General features: G+C 42.3%; 1 protein-coding gene across 2 annotated transcripts in view; it reads right to left on the bottom strand.

Moving 5' to 3' along the window:
* The window catches only part of LOC140740109 (zinc finger SWIM domain-containing protein 5-like), a 105,228-nt gene that overhangs the window by 15,528 nt on the left and 63,910 nt on the right, over positions 1–25,790 (bottom strand). The window contains exons 5-10 of one of the 2 annotated variants that reach the window (XM_073069011.1): positions 25,395–25,545; positions 14,526–14,714; positions 11,150–11,311; positions 8,992–9,138; positions 8,156–8,293; positions 5,682–5,942 (exon numbers count right to left, since the gene is read on the bottom strand). In XM_073069011.1, coding sequence (XP_072925112.1) covers positions 5,682–5,942; positions 8,156–8,293; positions 8,992–9,138; positions 11,150–11,311; positions 14,526–14,714; positions 25,395–25,545 — 1,048 coding nt within the window. The remainder of the gene's footprint in view (positions 1–5,681; positions 5,943–8,155; positions 8,294–8,991; positions 9,139–11,149; positions 11,312–14,525; positions 14,715–25,394; positions 25,546–25,790) is intronic. The other variant, XM_073069012.1, reaches the window with a different exon arrangement.

The following is a 25,790-nucleotide window of genomic DNA, read 5'->3' as shown; positions in this document are numbered from 1 at the left end:
TTCCAACTCCTATCTAGGTGATCCTGCACAGAAAATACATATCAATAACAAAAGGGGGCTCGTCCGATAACTTCCCTAAAATACATAATCATAGAATACTACAGCATAGAAACAGGCCCTTCTGCCCATTGTCCATACCAAACTTATTGTCTCTAGTCCCATTGTCCCACACCTCCACTAGTCATCCATACCCCTCCCATCCATGTATTTATCCAAATTTCTCTTAAATGTTGCAATTTAGAGGTCGCCAACCCGCCGATTGCAATTGACTGGTTGATCTTTGAGACTTTCCCAGTAGATTCCAAAAAAAATGAAAAATGAATACACAAGTACTGTTGAGAGATTGTTTCCGGGTTGCGGGGTTTTAGTTCCGTTCTTTCTGCCCAGTGCACATGCGTGTAGCTCTCCGCCACACGCTGGTCCCCAACCACTGGGCTGCAAGGAAACAATACGAGTCAGCTGCACCTTTCCTCATTCTCTGTCAGGCTCACTGTTGAACTTGAACCTACGCGAGGTCATTACCCAACCACGTCAGGGATCACTGGTTGGCCTCAGGTAACCGGCCGCCTCACGCGGCTGGCAAGAAGTGCCGTTGCTAACAGCTTGGAGCGCGGACAGATGGGCGCCGCCTCTAAACCTGTTTAGCACACGGGGGGAACCCGGTGCTAAAATATTCACAGACGACCTAATTCGGGTTCAGGGTTTCGTAAGTAGCAGAGCAGCTACTGCGCTGCGATCGACTGAAACAAAATTTTGTCGGCTGATAGATCCTACAAGGGGAGAGCGGGCGCACGTCCTGTCGCACTCCTCGCTCGGTCGGTTGCTCTCTCCGGACTGCGATCGCCGCAGCCCCGGTACGGGAACAGACGTAACTGGCCAAGGCATCTGGCGGCGGGCAGACAGGAGGCTGGAGCTCGGGCATGGAGGCTGTCTAATGAGGCAATGAAGCACTCAAACCTGCTTCGGTACCTTGAGTCCAAGCACCCCGTACTTAAAGTCAAACCCGCTGAGTTTTTTTTTCCCAGCAGAAAAAACGTGAGCAAGCGGGACAGCAGGTAAGTGCTGAGAGCCACGTAAAGTAATTTGCGGAATAGAATGGAAATAAGGAACCTGCTTCGAGTATTGCTGTATTCCCGTCGTGTTTAACACCGCTCCCCCCCCACCCCGCCCCCCGTCAGCCGGTCCGCAAGAATATTGTCAATATTAAACCAGTCCGCGGTGCAAAGAAAGGTGGTATCCCTGGTGTTTATACATTATTTCTACTTCCGGGTTGCGGGGTTTTACTTCCAGTCTTTTCTGCCCCAGTATGCATGCATGTAACTAATTGATTTGGAGTCGATCTTGCCTTTCATTAAGGCTGAGGTAGAGGATCTTGGGCTTCAAAAGGTTGATGACCACTATTGCAATTGAACCCACACCCACCACTTCCACAAGCAATATATTGAAGAATAATAGCCCAGGAGTCTATAGGCTTACCTAATACAGATATATTTAAAACAAATTCTTGGACGACTGTATTACCTATAGCTCTAATCTGTTAATTAAATTTGCTGACGACATTATATTGATCGGCCTCATCTCAAACAATAACGAGGTGGCCTACAGGAAAGAAATCATCTCTCTGACACAGTAATGTCAAGAATAAACCTCTCCCTTAATGTCCCAAAAACAAAGGAGCTGGTTGTGGATTACAGGAGGAATGGAGGCGGGCTAACCCCTATTGACATCAATGGATCTGGGGTTGAGAGGGTGAACAGCTTCAAGTTCCTTGGTATCCACATCACTGAGGACCTCGTGTGGTCTGTACACACTAGTTGTGTGGTGAAAAAGGCACAACAGCACCTCTTTCACCCTAGATGGTTGAGGAAGTTTGATATACACCCACAAATTCTAAGAATTCTCTACAGGGGCACAACTGAGAGCATCCTGACTGGCTGCATTACAGCCTGGTATGGGAACTGTACCTCCTTTAATCGCAGGACTCTTGCGGAGAGTGATGCAGACAGCCCAGCGCATCTGTAGTTGCGAACTTCCCATGATTCAGGACATTTACAAGGACAGGTGTGTAAAAGGGGCCCTTAGGATCATTGGGGACCCGAGTCACCCCAATCACAATCTGTTCCAGCTGCCACCATCTGGGCAACAGTACCACAGCAACGGTACCAACAGACTCTGGGATAGCTTCTTCCACCAGGCCATCAGACTGATGAACTTATGCTGATTTAAGTGTACTCTAAATAACATTGACTGTTCTATTTATTATAAATTACTATGATTGCACATTGCACATTTAGATGGAGACGTAACGTAAAGATTTTTACTCCTCATGTATGTGAAGGATGTAAGAAATAAAGTCAATTCAATTCATAGCAAGGGAATTAAAGGTTATTGGCGAAAAAAGGCAGGTTGGTACACATGGGTCTACAGCCAGAAAAGCGATGATCTTAAAGAATGCTAGAGCAGGCTCGATGGGCCAGATGGCCTACACCTATTACATACGTAAAAGTATTCGGCCCCCAACCCTTTGTTCACATAAATGAACGTTACAACCAGGGATTTTGATCAGTTTAACGGAGAATTTTTATTTGTGAATCACATGCTCCATTTTCCACAGTAAAGAACAAAAAACAAGGAAAATTGTAAAGCATTTAAAAACTAAAAACTCAAATGTCAGCAGTTCAAAAGTACTTTACTCAGTACTTGTTTAAAACACCTCTTGCAGCCATTACAGCCAGTAGACTTGCTGAACAAGTCTCTACTAGCTTTGCACAATATGATGGAGCAAGATTTGTCCATTCCCCGTTGCAAAATTGCTCAAGGTGTGCCTGGTTAGTCAGGGAATGGCAGTGGACAGCAATCTTGAGGTTTTACTAGAGATGTTCGATTTTGACTGGGCCACTCAAGGACATCAATTTTCTTCATTTGAAGCCACGCCATGGTTGCTTTGGCAGTGTGCTTTGAGCTGCTGTCCTGCTGAAAAAAATAATTTCCTCCCCAGTTTAAGCTTTTTGGCAGAGGCTAGCAGGTTTTTAATCCAGGATCTCTCTGTATTTAGTAGCATTCATCTTCCCATCAATCCTGACCTGGTTTCCAGTCTCTGCTGCTGAAAAGCATTCACACATAGCATGATGCTACTTCCACCATGGATGGGGTTACCTAGCTGATGCACACATACCACTTAGTGTTGAGGCCAAAAAATTCCATTTAGTCTCATCTGGTCACAAGACCTTCTTCCACATCTTAACAGTAACTTTACAGTGACGGTTTACAAAGCCTTTCGCAAGTATAGTATGTTTTTTTTTAAAAAAGAGCTTTTTCCTTGCCACTCTTCCAAATATACCCTTTTTATTCAAGGCCTTGGAGATTATGAAGCCATGAACTTCATCTCCAGTTGCAGCCACTGACTTCTGCAGCTCCCTCAGGGTGACTGTTGGCATCACCATAGCCTCTCTTATAAGTGCCATTCTTCTCCGGCAACTAAGTTTAGAGGGGCAGACTGACCTAGGCAGTGTGGCTGTGGATTCATATTTTTCTCCACTTATTCACAATGGACTGCACTGAGCTCTGAGGTACATTCAGTACCTTCAAGCTGGTCTTTACCCTTCCCCAGATTTGTGCAGCACTAATATCATTTCCCTGACTTGCCTTGAAAGCTCTTTTGTCTTCATTTTGATTTGGTCTGTTGATAATCTACAACACTATTGGACCTTACAGTGAGGGGTATTTATTCAGGTGATCCTCCAATTTTCTACATCAAATTGGGTGAGATTGTAAGGCAATATACAGTATTGCATCTGAGGAAAGTTAGTCTAGTTACAAAGGGCATGAACACTTCCCGGCTCAATTTTGATTTTTAATTTTTTGTAACTTGACAGATTTTAGAATTTTTATTTTTATTTGAAATGATGCACACTGCTTTGTAGATTACCTCAAAAACATCCTACTTCGATACATTTTCAACTTAGAAACTGAGACAGTAAAATGTGAAAAGAGTTGTGGGGGCTGAATACTTTAAGACACTGTATGTTCCTGTTGCTGACAATATGGATTTCAGATTTGTTTTATTTGCTGAGACATTTTTTGTGTTGCTCTAGAACCAAATCAAGTAGCCAGAAAGGTCACAGACAATTATCCTCCAGTACTGAGGGTGTTTTCTCCTTATTCAACTGCACATCGCTAGTAGAGAGCACTTTACAAAACTGCACACAGGGTAGAGGTCAGATGAAGGTTTGATCTAACATCTAGCAAAAACAAAATTAAGGCCAAATAATGCATACAAATTGAATCACACGATGAAAATGCAGGAGAGCATATGCAAGTGCATGCAAGTTCTATTGCACCAAGCAACCACATTGACCTTTGTGGAGAGCAGAAAGTGCGGTTTTTAAAAGGTTAACTCTTCAGTGAGCTTTTGTTATGCAATGGAAATTCTGAGCCAACAGATTCTCCTACAATTTGACCCATATCCACCAACTCCAATTTCAGATGGAGAGCAGTAAAGGCTCCAAATCTCCACTTGACACAGAGTGTAAAGACGACATATCACAGGGACTCAAATCGCACAAAAAACACAACCCACCTATAACCACCTTCTGGAAAAACATCCCCCTCTCCAAGATTATTCATGCAATTAGTTATCTTCAAGGTTGTTGTTTTTTTTTAAAGAACAGGAAGTAAATAAAATGAAACTGGTCTGAGGTGAATTGAATGACAAACAAGAGAAAATCTGCAGATGCCGGAAATCCAAGCAACACACAGAGTTCTGGTGGAACCTAGCAGGCCAGGCAGCATCTATGGAAAACATCAGGTGATAAGTGAAATCTGACAGGGGAGGGATGAAGTAAAGAGCTGGGAAATTGATTAATGAAAGAGACAGAAGGCCATGGAAGAAAGAAGGTGGGGGTGGGGGGAGGAGCACCAGAGGAAGGTGATGGTCAGGGTCAGGTAGGGAGATAAGGTCAGGGAGGGAAAATGGAATGGGAAATGGCGAAGGAGAGGGTGGGCAGGGAGCATTACCAGTAGTTTGAGAAATCGATGCTCATGCTATCAGGTTGGAAGCTACCCAAACAAAATACAAGGTGTTCCTCCAACTTCAGAGTGGCCTCATCACGAGAGGGCAGCCACAGATGGCCATATCAGAATGGGAGTGGAAGTGGAATTAAAATGGGTGTCCGCTTGTTCTGGCAGATGGGAGTGTAGATGCTCGGTGAAGCAGTCTCTCAATTTATGTTGGGTCTCACACCGGGAGCACCGGACACAGTAGATGGCCCCAACAGACTTACAGGTGAAATGTCGCCTCACCTGGAAGGACTGTTTAGGGTCCTGAATGGTAGTGAGGGAGGTGGTGTAGGCGCAGGTGTAGCACTTGTTCTGCTTGCAAAGATAAATGCCAGGAGGGGAGATCAGTGGGGAGGGATGAATGGACAAGGGAGTCACATAGAGACCAATCCCCAGAGAAAGTAGAAAGTGGGGGTGGGGGGGGGAGGAAGAGGGAAAGATGTGCTTGGTGGTGGGATCTCATTGGAGGCGACAGAAGTTTCTGAGAATTATGTGCTGGACGCACAGGCTAGTGGGGTGGTATGTGAGGACAAGAGGAACCCTATCACCGGTAGGGTGGGGGGAGGATGGGGTAAGAGCAGATATTGATAAAGTAGTAATAAATATCTTTAAATCTTTTTTACCTTCCAGTAATAAGACAGCTTGTTTTCGCAATACTTGAACGAGCCGTTCGTCAAATTCCATTTGTGACAGCATTGATACAAGCTGTTCTTCATTCCGACACACTTTGTCCTGAGCATACAGACCTTCTGGCATTAGCCGCTGCTGCCCTAATCCTATTAGTGCCACTTCAAGTGCAAGTGCATAATAAGACTCCCCGGTGTTGCTGCTGCCTGGAACTGGAAAGTGCTGATAGATCGGCTTGCGAATATCATTTATCGAATCTGGGAACAACAAAACGTCATACTTGGCCAGTTTAGTTACTGTTAGAAAATTTAACAATCACTTATGCATTTGTATGAAAGTAGAGGGAGAAGGCATTCACATAAATACAATAAAGATTGTTAGGAGCAGCACAATAAGTAGTGCAGCAAAAGCTGGAATATTGGGGTTCAATTCCACAGCATCTGTAAGGAGCTTGCACGTCTCCCTATGACCTTGTGAATATTCTCTGGGCGCTTTGGTTTCTTCCCACGCTCCAGACATAGGGGTTTGGGTTAATGAGTTGCTGGCATGCCACTCCTGGTGCTGCAACAGTGGCAACACAATCCAACAAGTGACGCATTTCACTGTCCTTTGATGCGTAGGTGAGAAATAAAACTAATCTTTAAAACAGAACTGTGCACAGAGTGGACAGTGAGGTATCTCTAACCAAATATACAGCAACACCTCATTAAGTACTTAAAGGATGTGAGCACAGACACATGACACAAGAGCAAGGGTGGGTATACATGCCCCTAAAAGCCAACAAATTTGAGGTCTGTGCAGATTTCTAAACATCTTATATTTAGCAAACTGACTTGGGCTTTTCCTGCTAAAAAATTTCACATCCAAATTACTTACACAAATCATTTCCAGTAGGAAATATGTCAGAACGGAGAAGCCCCACTTGATGATCAATACATTTGCTCACAACCACTGCATTGTCTTCCAAGAAGCTTTAAAATATGAATAGATCAGAGTTCTTTCTCTCAAGCACTGTTTTCTTGTTTGATCCTTATATTCCTGATTCCTCAAAGCTTCAATAGTCTACAGCTTGGTATTGCAACTACTCTGCCCAAGACACAAGGCATTGCAGACCATTGTGAAGACAGCTAACCTCAACACCCAAATCAGCCACCTTCCCTCCGGTTCAGTCTACACATCCCTGTCTCAGTATCATAGCCAATACAATCAAGGACTCCTCCCACCCTGGTCACTCTCCCTCCGTTCCTTAGGTGGAAGGTACAAAAGCCTAAGAACACAAACCAATCTCAAGCATAGCTCATATCCCAGTCTTGAACAGACCTTTCATTCACTAAAAGATAAACTCCAGATCATCCAATCAACTTTGTCTATTTGCACTGCACTGCTGCCATAAAACAAATTTCACTACATATTGTCAGCGATATTAAACCTGAGTCTGTTCCATTAATAAGCTGCAAAGAAATTTACATGACTGCTAATAACTAAAAGATAAGGAAAGATGTAGCTGCAACATGGAGGGACTACTTGATCAGTCTTAAATTACTTAAAATATAACTTACTGCCAACTTTCCATTCCCTAGGTCTTGTGCAGTCTCAGTTGGTTGGAAGAGCAACACCCACCTTTCCCTCTCCTTTTGGGAATCATCTGACAAGAAAACACATCTGTAGGTGCCCCTCATATGACAATTGGTCCTATCCTTCAATCAAGTTCATTGCATAGCATGGATACAGCACAGAACAAGATTTATATTTGTTCACCAGCATCGAAACACATCCTCTAACTAGGCTACTTGTGGCATCCCATTTATTGCCTTGCTTCAAGCAGATAACTGTACAGGTTTTTGAGAGCAGTTTTGGGCCCCTTATCTAAGGATGTGCTGACACCAAAGGTGGTCCAGAGGAGGTTCATGCAAATAAACCCAGGAGTGAAAGGGTTAACAGTTTTGGAGTGTTTGACAGCTCTGGGCTGGTACTTACTGGAGTTTAGAAACTCTAAACTTACTGGAGTTTAGAAAGATGAGAGGGGATCTCATTGAAACCTATCAAATACTGAAAGGCTTAGATAGAGTGGATATGGAGAGGACATTTCCTACGGGGGGGGGTTGGAGAGTCTAGGACCAGAGGGTACATCCTCAGAATACAAGGACTTCCATTTAGAAAGAAGACAAAGAGGCATTTCTTTAGCCAGAGGGTGGTGAATCTCTGTAATTCATTGCTACGGACAACTGTGGAGACCAAATTATTGGTGTATGTAAAACGGAGGTTGATGGGGTCTTGATCAGTATGGGCATCAAAAGTTACGGTGAGAAGACAAGAGAACTGGGTTGAGAGAGATAATAAATCAGCCACTAAAGGAATGATAGAGCAGACTCAATTGGCCAAATGGCCTAATTCTGTACCTATAACTTATGATCTTATGGTTTATGAACAAAACTCACAACTTTAACTCTGAAAAGACTGGAGTATTTACCTGTGAATAACACTGAGCTCTCATCATCCATCTTGCAAGCCTCGAGCAATGTTCTGCATAGACACCCAATCGGATCAAGAGGATGCCCGACCCAACCTTCCTGATTTGCAATGGTGGTTACACCTTTCTGTAATAGCTCTGAATAAGAGTAAAGGAAATGTTAAAATATTCTTCTGCATGCAGCCCTGCATATTCCATAAACACAAGATACTCTGCAAATGCTGGAAATCCAGAGGAACATGCACTAAATGGTGGATGAATTCAGGAGGTCAGGAGCTACCTATGGAGGGTAAATAAACAGTCAGCATTTCAGGCAGAGACCCTTCATCAGGACTGAAAGGGAAGGTGAAAGACAGAATAAGGTGGTGGGATGGAAGGGTAGGAATACAAGCTGGCAGGACTGGAGAAATCTTATGGGAGAGGAGAGTGAACCAAAGGAAAAGAAAAGGAGGGGCCTCCTCTCCATAGAAGCTGCCTAACCTGCAGAGCATTTTGTGTGTGACAAAGTTCATGATGCTTGTTGAAAGTAGACTACATATCAAACCAGCTGTTAATTGCAGCTTCTAAAGTAATTTATAAAGCACATTACTACTTCCCAATTAGATGGTATGTATGCATGTGCACACAAGATTACTCATTTTCTTTCAGTGACACAACACAATTTGGTGGTGTCAATTCAGAAACAAATGCTTTTTCAATATGTAGGGTTGCAATGCCCTCAATTTTGACTTTGATTTAACATTCAAATGTAATAATTTTGCAGCCACCTAAGGTTCTCTTGGTACTCATTTGTTAGCTCACAACCCTTTCTCTGATCCATCTTGTGATCCCTTTACCTTTCTTCTGGTGCTTGTATGTTTCTAACTGGCGTCTTTTCTGTAACCGGACAGTATTGACAATTGCAACAGCCAGGCGAAGAGATTCTCTGGGATATCCATGCGACCTCAGTGCATCTACTCTGGCACAAGCAGTTGGTACATGCTCTGTAGAATTAAGGTTTTCAGCAATGGAATTTAAAACATTTCAAAATTATTTATAATACAAAGTCAAATATTACATAAACATCAGGAAAGGAATGAAAAAAAGATGTTGCAACACGAAGTATGCAAGATGAAATAAATCAATTTCTGCCAAGCAATGGAAGCTTCCCAACACTACTTGCTTCTGAAACAGAACTCAGCTGTGATCTGCAATCTCTCTCATGGAGATAAAATTACCATTCATCATGCAGGCACAAAAAGAACTATAATGTCAAAAGATGAACTACTAACCCAAGTTGAAAGACCTTACTACTAGAAAATGGAAGGCAATGTGAAATCAGCATCCCACTTAATTACTACAATCAGTATTAGGGACCCTGGTTGACCAGGACAGTAATGTTTAAGGACCTAATGGAGAGGTTTTAAGGCATTGGTCAGACTTCATTTGGAGTACTGACAGCATTTTTGGGCCCTTATCTAAAAGATGTGTTGGCAGCTTAGGAGGGTCCAGAGGAAGTTCACAATTACCCCAGGAGTGAAAGGGTTAAAACAGAGGTGCATTTGATAGCTCTTGGCATTTTCTCGCTGGAATTTGTAAGGATGTCATTGAAACCAATCAAATATTACAAAGCCTAGACACAGCTGATATGAAACGGGTGTTTCCTACAGTGGGGGAGTCTTGGACTAGAGGGCACAGGATAGAAGGATGTCCTTTTTGAACAGAGGTGAGGAGGAATTTCTTTAGCTAGAAGGTGGTATACCTGAAATACCACAGCTGGCAATGGGGTGTATGGGGTGTTAGGGAGGGATAGCACCTGTGGTGGGGGAACATGTCACGTCCTTTTCAGGCTGCTTGTCTACCTTTGGTCCCCACCTGGCACTCAGCTCTCACCTGTGGCTCCCTGTAACTGTTTGCATGCAACAGCAGCTACACCCCGGGCAATGGCTTTGACAAGCCAGCTAAACCAGTTGAGGGTAGCCGACGGGTCTCAAACCCTCTGAGATAGGGAGTTGTCTATCCCAGCACGTGAAGACAGACTCTGGCAGATTGAGCAGATGAGATCAATGGAAAGTCTAACAGTCAAGGTGGTCTCTGCAAGCGTCGTGGAACACAGAGCATGACAAGACACATAAGATGTCCTGGTCATCCACTGCACCTAGGCCCATCTCCAGCTGTCTCGACTTTTGTCTTGCCACTGGATCCAGATGGGAGTTGGGAAGAGAGTGAGGCTGACGCTGTGCAACTCTCCCTCACTTAAATTCAAATTAAGCGCTAGTCTCGACACCATCATCATTAATGGTGTTGAGGTCTTCATCAACGACGATGGACAAACCCCCCCACAGCTGGCAATGGAGGCCAAGTTGTTGGGTACATTTACAGCAGGGGTTCACAACTTTTTGATTAGACAGGGCATCAAAGGTTGTGAGGAGAATGGTGTTAAGGTGGGATAATAAATCAGCTGTGATGGAATGGCAGAGCAGACTTGATGGGACAAATAGCTGAATTCTGGTTCTATATCTGATAGAACCAAGTCACAATGGGGTAGTATGGAATTTAACAGACTGCAACAACAGCATTAGATACAACAGATTGACTGAGAGATTCAGGAGAGAGTGTAAAAGTCATAGCAATAACATTTTACAGTAAATCTAATAATATACATGCACATGCTTCAAACATTCACCTCAGCCAATGTTAAAACAGTAGCTGACTGTTCATGTTGAGTCTACAACTTGTGTTCAATATTTATTTTTTTAAATTTGTTGAAATGACTGTTATACAAATGATCCATAGCTATATCATATTCTCTTAAAGAAAGGGTTAGCCAAGATTTCTTTGAGAAGTTAATTCCTTTTGGAACAATAAGGCACTTAAGTTAACTGTCTTTATTTATCTGATCTTTGTATTGAACATCTTTAGTTGATTAACTGCTCTTCCAGTGCAACTGTTATTGGACAAATCCAAAGAGCAACTGGTACACAATTTTTTGGTTTACAAAGATGCCATACATACCCAGCCAAAGAGGCCGTCCTTGGGAATCAAACAGCGATCGGTCCCCATCATGCCACTGGTTGGTATAATTGTCACTGCTGATAATTCTGCGCAAATGACAGTCTTTCCAGTCCAGGCCACAGGCTTCTATTGCACGCACAAAAACAGTTCTCCGCGATCCAACTATAAGAGAAACATGCAGTTCAGTGTGGAATTTCAACCTCCCAAATGGATACAACACACAACTAAAAATTCTCAGTTTCAAACGATGAACAGAAATAGGATTTACATCCTACTGCAGTGTATACTGATATTAAACCTGATTGAATTGAATTGACTATTTCTTACTTCCTTCACGTACACAAGTAAAAATCTATATTATTTACATGCCTTTTCCCTTCTCCATGATGAAATCAAGTTTACCTTTAAATTGCAGCTTTAATCCAAATTCTGCTTTGTTAACTGATTTCATATGGGACAAAGGCTGGTTGATCCAGTGGTTCATGTACCAGTGAGGCCCACAAGGGCAAAATAGCAGAGTGTAGCCCAGGATTCTCTCAGTTAATAACCAAGAACTCATTGCAATTGTTGATGATGGGCAACAGGCTTATGTTTTGTTTCCCTCTGCCATTCCAATACCAAATGGCTAACAGCACAGCAAATGTAGCAGTTTATTACTGTTATTTCACTCAGAACTGAAATAACCTTGCAGAAGCCACCTTAGCTGACAATTACTTGGGCAAAAAAGGAGATTGTGGGACAAATTAGTACCTTATTTACTTTTAGAATGATGGAGAAGCAAACCAAAATTTTAAAAAGCTTATTTAAAGCCACCTATTAACATAGGTAAAGGGGTTAGATTTACATTCTGCTTAGAAATTGGTTTCGAGGAGGAGTTCCAGTTCCTAACTGAGAACCTGACGTTCCCAAATTGAATTTGTAACCTGGGAAGACATTGAAATATTTAGTAGATGCCAATGTGTGGCCTGCCACTCCCGTAAGTGATTCATAAATACGTAAACACTAACTTGTTCAGTCAGGTGCTGTGCTGAAGAGCCACTTTGTTGGATAGTATCTTCGCCTAACCTTGCAGGCAAGTCAAACTGCTGGTTGGACGAGAGACTTCAGGCTGCCGAGTATGACAAGATAACTGTTCTTGCACGCTGACAACGTGTGGAGGCAGTACAGTTCCCACATACGGCCTGTACAAACCTGCAAATGGCAGGTAGTATTTCCAGCACACCGAGCCTAACCAAGCCAAGGTGGGAGGGTAGCAAGCAGTTCCACAAAACCACCTTAACTGGATGTCATTCCACAATATCAATCAAGCAGGTTTCGACACAGCAGAATAACTGCATTTTTATTGTGTTTAGCAATTACAACCATCCACAGCCACTGAATCAAGTTACTTTGAACTTTAATCTATCATTAAGAGAAAGTGGTAGCAAAGTTCAAACAACTTTGAGCACAGATTATCTTTAAATGAAGAGCCTGTTGCTGCTGCTTGGACTTTAAAGTGCCTTTTCTTTGTGCTATGAAGTTTTCATTGACAGATTGATCTAAGACAGCCCCAATTCTAACATTTCTTGACACAAATAAGTTTCAGAAAATGTGAATGGCACTAGACTTCCAATACAAAGTAAACTCAATACCTGAATGGCTGTACAGGAATGAAACTCAATGGAAAAAGGCATATTGCCCCATGAATCATTACTCACCAGGTGCCAAAGGATATGTTGGCATTGGAGAGGGTTGAGAGGAAGTTCATGAGAATGATCCCAGGAATGAAAAGGTTAACATTCAAGAAGCATTTGATGACTCCTCACCTGTACTCACTGCATTTTAGAAGAATATTGGGAGATGATATTGAAGCCTATCAAATATTAAAAAGCCTAGACAGAGTGGACATGGAAAAGATGTTTCTAATAAGAGGGGTAATACAAGAACAATAGGGCACGGCCTCAGAATAGAAGGACATTCCCTTAGAATAGAGATGAAGAGAAATTTGAATCAATGGAATTCATTGACACCAACAGGTGTGGAGGTCTAGTCATATTTAAAACAGAGATTGACAGGTTCTTGATTAGCAAGGGTGTCAAGGGTTACAGGGAAAGACAGGAGGATGAGGTTGAGAGGCAGGGAATAGCGGAGCAAAATTTTTGGGCCTAATGACCTAATTCTGTGGCCATGTTCCCAGTGCATGCCTAACTTCTGATCCTATACCAGGTGAATAGTTATTTCTCCTACTACCACTGAAGTTAGTAGCCCTTGAATCTAAATTATTAACAAACCATGTGTGTTTTTTTTTTTTAAAAGCTTAACTGCTCTCAGATTGTTTAATATACCATATCTGTCCATAATATGCAAAGAAACCCATCTTTACATTTGAAAAACTGTACACCCTACATTTATTGTTCATGTGATTTATATTAGCAAATTAAATAGATCACTAATGCCATTGGACAGGAGGTAGGGGAGCCTTAGGTCCTACACCATTAAGTTCAGGTACAGTTATTACCCTATAAGTATCAGGCTCTGGAACCAGCATGGATAACTAACTCACTTCAACTCTGAACTGATTCCACAACCAACAGACTCACTTTCAAGGACTCCACAACTCACGTATTCAGTATTATTTATGCGTATGGTTTGTTTTCTTTTGCACATTGGCTGTTTGGCACCTTGGTTTATATATAACTTTTCAAAAATACTCTATAGTATTTCAATTTTTTCCTGCAAATGCCTGCAATAAATGAATCTCAGGGCAGTATATGGTAACATACAGGTTGATAATAGATTTACTTTGAACTTTGAAGCCAGTTGAGTCCCAATGCTGTCTTAAACCTTGAATCAATGAAGACAACCTTACTCTAAAGTTCAAGCACTAGAAAGCAGAATCAATAATTTAAAATAATTGGAGGTGAGCTGTCACAGGGAAACCTACACAACCCAGGTTAATGATTAAATGTGGCAAAGCATCTCCTCTAACCATTTGATAGATGCCTACATAAACTAAAAATGTAAAACAAAGGACTTTGAGGTGGTAAAGGAGACTTTGGTTCTTGATCTGAACTAAATCTTGGAAAGCATGGCTATCGAGCACAGCTGTTCCAACAACACCTCCTCTGTTACACATATATACACCCTGTAACTGCAGTCAGTACTGAGGAATATTTGATCGCCCTAAAGGTGAAGCAAGACCTAACTAAATGACTCAAGAAGGAACATTTTATGACGCAAAAGTTCTATGTGTGAACAAAACAAGATTTCAAAGAGAGTAGAATGGCAAAAGCCACTTTTTTCCAATTATTGCTATAATTCAAAAGATGAATAGAAAATTGCAATAAACATGTTTGTGATATTTTTTTGGAAATTTCCAATACAACATGCTAAATACCTTGGTTTCGATTTGAGTTGTGCTGTATGCCAGCTGTGATACTAGGTATTTCGTTGATATGATTGCCATAGTTACCATCTTCTTGTGGGCAGACGTCCATGTTGTTCCATTTCTTGAGTAGCTCAACCCAGCCAGCTTTCTCCTCCTGCTTACAATGAGGATTTAGTACTACACATACCCAGAGAGCACCTGAGGGAAGAGGGAGAAATGGGCAATTAAATAAACTGACCAAAATAAACTTCAAACCACTTTAATGTTGCTCTGTAAACAATAGGGCAAGTTCACCATGTTACCTTGGGGGAAATCTGTGGTGCCCTGGAACTTAACTGAAGAGACTGAGGTGAGCAAGGCTCTTCAAACCATTCTAACCACCATTAAGAGTGTCCTAATCAGGTGCATCACCGTCTGTTCAGGACACCATCTGGTACAGGAATTGCAAGGCATCAGTCTGCAAGAGCCTACAAGGAACTGCAAGGATTGCTGAGGGGACTGCAGGAAGTCTCTCTTCCTACATATGCAGGGCTCTTGGCATTGTCAAGGATCTATCCCATTCACTCCAGAATCTCTTTGACCCCTACCATCAGGCAGGAGGTACTGTAGCATTACAACAAGGACTGTTAGGATGGGAAACAGCTTCTTCCCCCCACCCCACAGTCAGTAGTCTCACAGCCACCTAGGCCTCATCACTTATGAAACACCAGTAATGTTACACTTCTTAAACTTGTATCGTAAATTCACCTTGTGCTAAATGTCAACCTTTAGAATACATTTCATTATTTGTTAATTTTTTGTAACATTAATGTCTGGCATGTGTGAGTTATTGCAAATCTAGTTTAGTTATCTGCATATGTATGGTGTACGTATAGACTCTAGGTACTGTAGGTACACAGTGCAATATGTACTGTCTTGTGCACATTGGTCCAGAGGAACATTGATTCATTTGGCAGCATACATGTACATGGTTGAATGACAATGAACTTGAACTTGACCTGGTTTTCTCAGCTGTATATTGACATCAAAAAGAAATTCAAACAAGCTATAGTAACTAAACTAATGTGCACATTTTCCTATGACACACTTTTTGAAAGAGTAATGGAGAGATTTTCCATTCTAATAGCACAAAACAAATCTGAAAGTGGTGTGAGATGGAACATCTTCACACTTCTCTCCCTAACACATTTAACAGAATTCTGGACTGCAGCAATTCAAGAATACTTCAATCATGCTCATTACAAAAAAAACTTCAATAGCACTCCTTGTGGTGTTAGAGATTGAATTGTCTGAGAAAGCTGTGGCTTGACTGTAGTTAGCATAGCCAGAGATCTGAAGAAGTACCAATTTCAGCTGGCTTTGTGTATCAACTCCAGATTGTTAATTCAAAACAAAGCTAGTCATCATCTTTACACAGACAAAATGCCACTGACGCAAAACATCAATAGTTCTTTATGTTTTAGTTGCTTAAGCTTCACTCACTTGCTTTTTACATAGTTGATGACCATGTAATAGGGGAATTTCCAGGCTCAGTCCTCAGTTCACACTCAACACAAGCTCGGTCCTTGATATTGAGACACTGAAGTACGCAAAGCACAAGAATGCAGGGCTCTATTACACCGTTCAATCTCAGCCAAACAGGCTGATTCAACCTTACATCAGCTCTAACACAATTAGCCTAAATGCAGGAACAGATTACTGCTCTACAACAGATGTCATCGAATCTTGTCACTCACCTAGCCCTGCCACACCTGGAAAACAGGGCACTTATGTCAGAATACTGTTTCTGGATTTCACTTCAGCATTCAATTGTCCCACAGACCTTTGTGAATAAACTCACAATTCTCAATCTAAATACACCACTGTGCAACTGGGTGTTAGACTTCTGAACCAACAGTGGTCAAAATGGCCAACCGCTCTTCCTTCCATCAACATGGGTGCACCCTCAGGGCTGTGTGCTGAGCCCATTGCTGTACTCTCTGCTCACACACAACTGCATAGCTAAACAACTCAGCAATCACATTGTCAAGTTAACTGATGATGTAACAGTGGTGGGGTTCATCACCAACAATGATGAGAGCTCAAGGTCTAGTGCAGGCAAATAACCTCTTCCTTGATGTCATCAAGACAAAGAATATGGTTATTGACTTAACTTGCATCACTCACACCTGCCTTTACATTGGTGGCACAGCAGTCGGAGTGCACATCACACATAACCTCTCATTGCCCCAGAACACATTCTACACAGTCAAGAAAGCTCACCAGCACCTCTGCTTTCTGAGGAGGCTGAAGAGAGCTGAACTCTGCCAATCTATACTCACGTCATCTAAGTGTGCAGTAGAGAGCATCCTGACAAGCTGCATCACTGCTTGGTACAGAAAATGCACTGTGCTGACAAGGAAGGTTCTACAAGGGGTAATCAAAACTGCCCAAAACATCACTGGCATCAACCAACCCACCACCAAGGACATTTACAAAAAGATATCAGAAAAGGGCCAGTAACTTCATGACAGATCCCAACCACCTTCTCATGGACTGTTTGTCCCACTCCCATCAGGGAGGAGGCTACATAGCATCCACACCAGGACCACCAAACTGAAAAACCAATTACTTTCCCCAAGCATCAAGACTGATCAACACCTCCATCCACTGACTCCACCACTACTTTATTATTTCTCATCAGTCTCCTTATGTCCATAAAGTGACATTAAGCTGTACATACAATCAATGTATATAACCTATCTTATGGATTAATTTATAACATTTTAATTATTATTGCATTCTTTCCCTCATCTTTGTGCTGCATTGGATCTGTAGCAAGAATCATTTCCTCCTCTTTATACCCGTGTACTGTAAGTGACAAAACAATCTTGTATTTTCTGAGAAGTATTTTGTGTAGGATGAACAATATTCATAGGAGTGCAAGTATACATGAACAATGACCTTAAACCAAGAAAATGCATTATACAGTCAGAACATTACAGCACAGTACAGGCATCTCTGTACACTACATTGTGCTGATGCAAGATCAATATCTAACCCTTCCTTCCCACATTGCCCTTTATTTTTCTATCACCCATGTACCTAAGAGTCTTTTAAATGCCCCCAATGTATCTACCTCTACCATCATCCTTGGGGCATTCCATGCACCCACCACTCAATATAAAGAACTTACCTCTGACATCCCCCAATAGTCTTCTCCAATCACCTTCAAATTGTGTCTGCCACTTCAAAAATAAACGCCCCATTGAGAGCCCAGTGTGCAGTGGGCTTCTAACACAAGCCCTGATCTTCAACAAATATTTTTCTTATTAAAGAGCGTGACACAACTATATTTGCCGCTTACAGTACTTCAATAATGACGGGTAGCTTACTTTACATTTTAATCTTACCAAATTGTTGAATGTAATTTTCACTGCCTTCCCACCCACATCACCACTTTGACTGAACTTAGAAATTGTAATAATCAATTTTCTTTGCCAATTAAATCACTAACATGAATTCCATCATTATATTTTATTCTCAATGGGGAAAGAATGCAAATAATACTAAGTGCAGCTTCAGTTCATTGTTAATATAACTCATCAATAGGCCATAGCATTTTAAAAGTGATTTCTCAGCTGCCTCCACTTTAAAGGTGCAAAGCTGGAGATGGGGCACATTGTAGGAACATGGGAAGTAGGTTACACACTAAGGTACCATAGCCATGAGAAAATTTACAGATGCTGGAGGAACTCAGCAGGTGAGGCTATGGAAAGAAATAATAAATAGTTGACATTTCAGGCTGAGGCCCTTCTTCAGGACTGGAAAAGAAGGGGAGGAGTCAGAGTAAGGAGGGAGGGAGGGGAAGAAATAGTACAAGATGGCAGGTGATAGGTGAAACCAGGGGAAGGGTGAGGTGAAGAGCTGGAAAGTTGACTGGTAAGAGAGATAAAGGGAACTTGGAGAAGAAACACTGTGTTCCATCTGGGTAGCCTCCAACCTGATGGCATAAACACTGATTTCTCAAACTTCCGGTAATTGCCCCTTTACTATTCCCATTCCTGTTTCTCCTTCTCATCCTTAACTGCCCATCACCTCCCTCCAATGCTCCTCCTTCTCTTTCTTCCATTTCCCCCTTTCCTTTCAGATTTCCTCCTCCAGCCTTTTCTCTTACCAATCAACTTCCCAGCTCTTTACTTCATCCCCTCCCCCAGTTCCACTTATCACCTGCCACTTATACTTCTTCCTCCCCTCCCTCCACCTTCTTACTCTGACTCCTTCGTTTGCTTTTCAGTCCCAATCCTGAAGAAGGTTCTCGGCCCAAAATGTCAACTGTTTGCTCTTTTCCACAGGTGCTGCATGGCCTGCTGAATTCCTCCAGCATTTGTGTTACTAAGGCACAATAAGCCTGTTCTTGCATCCCATAAGACTTAATGCACCTGTGTTATCCATAACCCTTAATACATTTGAAAGTAATCCATTATTGAGTCAGAGCCATTTAGCATCGAACCAACCTCAGTCCAACTTATCCATGCAGACTAAATTGCCTAACTGACCTAGCTGTATTGGGCCCATAAATCCACTAAACATTTCCTGTCCATGTATGTACAGTACCTGTTCAAAACTCTTTGGAATGCTGGAATTTTTCTTGCCTTTACACTTCATGGAAGATTTGAAGGGAAATTATTAGGAGTCCTCTCACCACTTTTGTTTTTAAACTGACCCCCAGACCTCCTATTAACACCAGCTTTTGAATAAGGACAGTACATTCACTGGACACGCATACAAAACAAAATGCACAAGATTAGAAATGAATTTCTAATGGACCAAGGCTTGAAATAAATGCTTTGAAATTAAGGCTGCGCACTCTCCAAACGAGCAGCTAGCATAATAACTTGCCAGCAGGCTAACAAAAATAAATCTGGTTTCCTAATCTCCTGTGCTGGCAGGAAGAACTGGAAATCAGAGGCATGGCATTCCCACATGGGGTGTGAAGAAGGAAAGAGAGTTGAAAACACAGCAGAAGACGCTCGACATTTATCTCATCACACCTGGGTCAAACCCCACTCACCTTCTTGCTGCCGCTAAAGCAGGGTAAAGGGAGTAAGCTCACTTCAAATATTCGAGTCAGAAGTATACAATCTCCTTTTCATACGGCTCACCTCTAAAAGTATGCTGGAATAACACCCAACCTTGATCACAAGCAACTACAAACTTCATAAAGGGTACCAAGTCATTCATTATGAACGTTGTGCTCATTCAGTTAAAGGGATTTTAATACTACATTTTTTAAATCATATTTTCTGCTATGACCCTCGTTGACGTATAGCTTGGTTTATATTGCCAGTCCAATATACTCTGCTCATCATTATCCCAGTTAACACTGCCTTATTTTTTCTAATTAAATCGATAAAATTCCGCTCAACAGAACATGGTTTCCTCTCCTTCTGCATCACCAACCACCAGTTCTTCAGTTCACAAAGGCACTGGTCCCAACCCATTGAAGGTGGTCCATCCCAAAGTAGCAGCTTCTGTCAGCAATGCCTATATCCCATTAACTGATATCCATTCCTCACTGTCATCTTGGCATTCATCTCAAATCTCACCAGGCCTGTGCAAATCTGCATGTGACCCAGGTACTACTCCAGACCAGTGCCCTTATGCTTTTAGAGTTTGTATCCCAACTCTTCATATTCCTTCACCAAAGCCTCCGATTTTGATGGTTTCTATACAAATTACAGACCTTTTCCCTTGTTCCAAGTTTCCCTCAAGCTAAAGAATGTCATCCTTAATCCTGGCACCAAGGGAACTAAACCTTACGAATCCACAAAAAATGCACACCACTTAGAAGAATTCAGCAGGTGCAGCAGCATCTTGGGGGTGGGGAGGGGCACAGACTGATTTTTGTGCCCTGCTGCACAGAACATCTCATCTGATTTTTCTCTCCCCTTCCCCACCCCGCATATTGAGTGTTTAACTGTTTTTTTATGGATTCTTTTGGGTTTCTTTGTTTTCCGGCTGCTTGTAAAGACACAAATCTAAAGGTTACATACTGCAAAACATACTTTGATAATAAGTGCACTTTGAACTTTAGTCACTTCAGCAACCAAAGCAGGACAGATTCAGGGAATGTATAGAGGGAAGGACAGTGGTTCACGCATGATTAAATTTCGGGATGGAGTTTAGAGTTCAATTCTGGCATCCTCTTATGGAATCTATACATCCTAACTGTTGATCCTCCCGTTTCCTCCTAGTCCAAAGACACATCATACAAGGCAAGTTAACTGGTCGTTGCAAAAATTGTCCAGTGATTAGGTTAGGGTTAAATCGGGGTTGTCAGGGGTTGAGGGTCACTGTGGTTCAAAGGGCTGGAATGGGCTATTTTGTGCTTTATCTTTAAATAAGTAAAGTGCAAGCAAAGCTTATGAAAATGGGATTTGACGGATAAAGAAATTATCCATCACCACTAATGTCCTTGAATAGCATTGTTTATCTTGAAAAAGGATCTAGTGCTTTCCCAATGTACATAGAGCCATAGGGCCTTTTGGCCCTTCTTGGCTGTGCCAAACCATTTTTCTGCCTAGTCAAACTGACCGGTACCCAGACCATATCCCTCCATACACCTTTCATCCATGTACCTGTCCAAGTTTTTCTTAAATGTTACATGACAAATAAACTTTCTTGGGCTTCCAGCCAGGTACAGATATTGATTATTACTGACTTTTTGATGACAAACTCTGCCCTCTTCAAGAATGAGAACCAAGCAGTTTAAAATTAGACTTTATCAAACATGGATGGCAGCAGAAAACATCATGTCCTGGCATCAGATCAGCCCAAGGTACAAGTGTTGAAATAGCAAATCACATACTGAGACAACAAATGCTCTCGTTGTTAATATTAAAGTCACACTGGGCAGCAATGCAGAGGGAGCTGAGCATGGGCACTAAAGTTGGCACAGGACTGCAATATACAAGACCACTCAGGCTGCATTTTTTTTTTTAAACCTGCAATTCTTTTAGCTTTTAAGTTTCTTTTTGTCAAGCAACTTGCATTAAAATTTATCATTTAATATGAATTTTAAATTCTTGTCTTTCTAAAATACCTAATAACAGGTTCAAAAATAATTTTAAATCATTCTAATGGAAGCCCTTCAACCTGAAGTAACTGCTTCCCAACCTGCCAATTATTTCTAACATTTCCCGATTTTACTTGTGAAAGAACACTGGGACCATCGTACTCTATGGTACTGAAGGTGCCTCAGTTTTAATACTGATGCTTTCCCACTGGAAACAGGCATTTAACTGAAATATTAATAACCTCAGAATCAATGTTGATGAACAAATTCATCATATTTACACCATTATAGTTAATGCAATTGCATAAAGATTTTTAAATATTAGTCTTATTTATCACATGCGCATCAAAACAGTGAAAGGTGTCATTTTGCATTTTTTTTAAAAAGGGGATGGTGCAAGGATTACCATGTCTCTGACACCAACAGAATGCCCACAACTCATTAACCCGAACCAGACAAAAGCCACACAGCCACAAAGAGTATATACAGGTTCCTTACAGACAGCAGTGGGAAATCGAACCCCATGTAACCAGGTTGAATTTTACATTCACACACAAGCGGAGTCAAACTCCTTCAAGACCCAGTGAAACCCTAATGCATGACCCAAGTACACACTTCCTGTATTTCCGGCATGGTTCACAACCTGGTTTTGTTACAGCCCAGATATAAATCAATTGTGATGAGGCATCCCACTACCACACGCTCTTTTAGAAAGTGGACTCCTGAAGCTGAACAGGCCCTGAGAGACTGCTTCGGTACTACTAACTGGGATGTACTGCAAGGGGGGCTCTGTTGGGGAGGTCACTGAATGCACAACGGACTATATTAACTTTTGTATGGATGCCGTTGTTCCTGTTAGAACTGTTCGCTGCTATCCCAATAATAAGCCCTGGATCACTAGCCACATCAAAGGCCTCCTAAACCAGAAGAAGAGGGCCTTTAAAGATGGTGATCGGTTGGAGCTTAAAAGAGTTCAGAAGGAACTCAGAGTACAGATCAGGGGGGCAAAGGAGCAGTATAGGAGGAAGCTAGAACAAAAGCATGAAGGAGGTGTGGGATGGGATGAAGATCATCACCGGATGCGGTGCAAAGCGGGGGGCAAACTTAAGTGGAGATGTGGAGAAAGCGAACCAGTTGAATAACTTCTTCAATAGGTTCGATAGCACAATCTCATCCTCACCGCAGAACTCCACACCAGGCTTGTCTTTCTACTCGTCCTCCCTCTCACTTCCCTCGCAGGAAAATAGCCACTCACAGGAGACCTTGCCCACGCCCGGGATTACGGCTGCACTGGTGAAAGGTCAACTGAGGAAGATCTGTACCAGCAAGGCGGCTGGACCGGATGGAGTATCCCCACGATTACTGAGGGCCTGTGCGACTGAGCTGGGAGAACCCCTACAGCGCATCTTCAACATGAGCCTGGAGCAGAGAAGAATGCCCAGACAGTGGAAAACATCCTGTATTGTCCCGGTACCGAAGAAACCACAACCAAAGGAGTTGAATGACTTCAGACCTGTTGCCTTGACGTCGCACGTGATGAAGACCATGGAGCGGCTGATAATACAGAATCTGAGGCCACAAACCAGGCACGCCCGGGATCCTCTTCAGTTTGCGTATCAGGAGAAGGTGGGAGTGGAGGATGCTATCACGTATTTGCTGCACAAATCCCTCTCTCACCTGGATGGGGTCAGTGGTGCTGTGAGGATTACATTCCTGGACTTCTCTAGTGCCTTTAACACCATCCAGCCCAGGATCTTAAGGCACAAACTAACGGAGATGGGAGTAGACTCTCACATGGTGGCTTGGATAGTGGACTACTTGACAGATAGACCTCAGTATGTGCGGTTGGGAGACTGTAGGACTGACACGGTGGTCAGCAGCACAGGAGCGCCGCAGGGGACCGTGCTCTCTCCGGTCCTGTTCACCCTGTACACATCAGACTTCCAATATAACTCGGAGTCCTGCCATGTGCAGAAGTACGCTGATGACACGGCCATAGTGGGGTGTGTCAGGAATGGACAGGAGGAAGAGTATAGGAAACTGATACAGGACTTTGTGATATGGTGCAACTCAAATTACCTGCGTCTCAATATCACCAAGACCAAGGAGATGGTGGTGGACTTTAGGAGATCTAGGCCTCATATGGAGCCAGTGATCATTAATGGAGAATGTGTGGAGCAGGTTAAGACCTACAAGTATCTGGGAGTGCAGTTAGACGAGAAGCTAGACTGGACTGCCAACACAGATGCCTTGTGTAGGAAGGCACAGAGTTGACTGTACTTCCTTAGAAGGTTGGCGTCATTCAATGTTTGTAGTGAGATGCTGAAGATGTTCTATAGGTCAGTTGTGGAGAGCGCCCTCTTCTTTGTGGTGGCGTGTTGGGGAGGCAGCATTAAGAAGAGGGACGCCTCACGTCTTAATAAGCTGGTAAGGAAGGCGGGCTCTGTCGTGGGCACAGAACTGGAGAGTATGACATCGGTAGCAGAGCGAAGGGCGCTGAGTAGGCTACGGTCAATCATGGAAAACCCTGAACATCCTCTGCATAGCACCATCCAGAGACAGAGAAGCAGCTTCAGCGGCAGGTTACTATCGATGCAATGCTCCTCAGACAGGATGAAGAGATCATTACTCCCCAATGCCATTCGGCTTTACAATTCAACCGCCAGGGGTAAGATATGTTAAAGTGCCGGGGTTAGGACTGAGCTTAAGTTACCATTCAATGTATTTTAGTAAACTATTTAAGAACTTTTTAAAAGCTATTTATTAATGCTTTTTGAGAGGGTGATTTTAGATGCATATCATATTTATACTGAGTTAAGTATTGTATGTAATTAGTTTTGCTACAATAAGTGTATGGAACATTGGAAAAAATGTTGAATTTCCCCATGGGGATGAATAAAGTATCTATCTATCTATCATCTATCTATTTTCAGATGTCCTCCATGACTGATACTACAAACTTAAAATTGTTGATAGAGGTAAACCTAAAAATCCCCATGGAATTTGAGAAACAGGTGCCTTATGACAAATCACCACATCAATAGTCATTCACTAGCGCACCAAAATACTTCACTATGATAGATGACTTTTACACATGTAGGATTTATGTCATAGAGAAAACATTTCCCACTGACCTATAAAGTTTTCCAACTAAAATGTTTTCCACTTCCATCTCCGACCCCGCTAACAATTCAAAACTCCTGGTGGTAAGATGCATCACCTTAAAGGTCATCTAAAAGATTAATCATTTTCTTCTATTAACGCTGTTAGACCTGTGAATATTTTCATACAGACTTGGTGCTTATTCAGCCAATGCAGAGAGCAGGCCAAGTTAAAGGATTAATTGGAAAAACAAAATCTTTGCTAACTGACTGGCCAATTTTAAAGCAATGTGAACATCCAGTGCCTAAAATAATCTCCAGCCAGCTCCAGTTAATCCAATAAAAGCAATCCTTCTTAGACAGATCCATCCTCAAAACACAAGTCTCTCCCATCAGGGAGAAGGCTATGCAGCAACCATGCCATGACCAGAGCACCATATGCAGAGACACTCCGCTACTTAGTGTCTCTATGTATAATGTACATAGCTATTATATGTACTCATATTTGTGCTTTTTATTGTGTTTTTATCTTGCTGTGTTTTTATGCTGCTGCAGATCTGGAGTAGCTTTCATAGTGATGTACTGGAAATTACAATAAACAATCTTGAACAACATATGCAGAAGTAATTGTGTAAAATCTCCAAAATCAAACAATTACCAAAAATGAGCTGCTGAAAGAAACTGCATGCCTATTACAAAGTTCGAAGCAGCAGCCATTACCTAACTCATCCCACAGCTCTCTGCATTTGTCAGTCATCCCTGTCCCCTGTTGTCGCCACAGTGAGAGGCGTGGGTCTTCCATGAACTGCTCTGTCATTAGTGTCAACATCCGAGCTCCATTGGAATCCCGCATTCTGAGCATCTCCCGCACCTGTCATGCAATAAATGAAATTCTTGAAACCACATAAATTTAAACAGCTTCAGAAACAATAGGCTTAAACAATTAACCACAAGAGGGTCTGCAGTTACTGGTAATTCTAAGTGAACATTCAAAACACTGGAGTAACTCAGGTTAGGCAACATCTATGAAGAGGAATGAAGAGTCCTCATTTTGGGCTGAGATGCTTCATCTGGACTGGAAAGGATGGGGGAGGGGTAGGAGTACAAGTTGCCAAG

Source organism: Hemitrygon akajei, chromosome 16 (assembly GCF_048418815.1).
Source record: "Hemitrygon akajei chromosome 16, sHemAka1.3, whole genome shotgun sequence".
Lineage (NCBI taxonomy): Eukaryota > Metazoa > Chordata > Chondrichthyes > Myliobatiformes > Dasyatidae > Hemitrygon > Hemitrygon akajei.
Note: the sequence above shows the minus strand (reverse complement) of the source record. Positions and strands in the feature narration are given on the sequence as shown.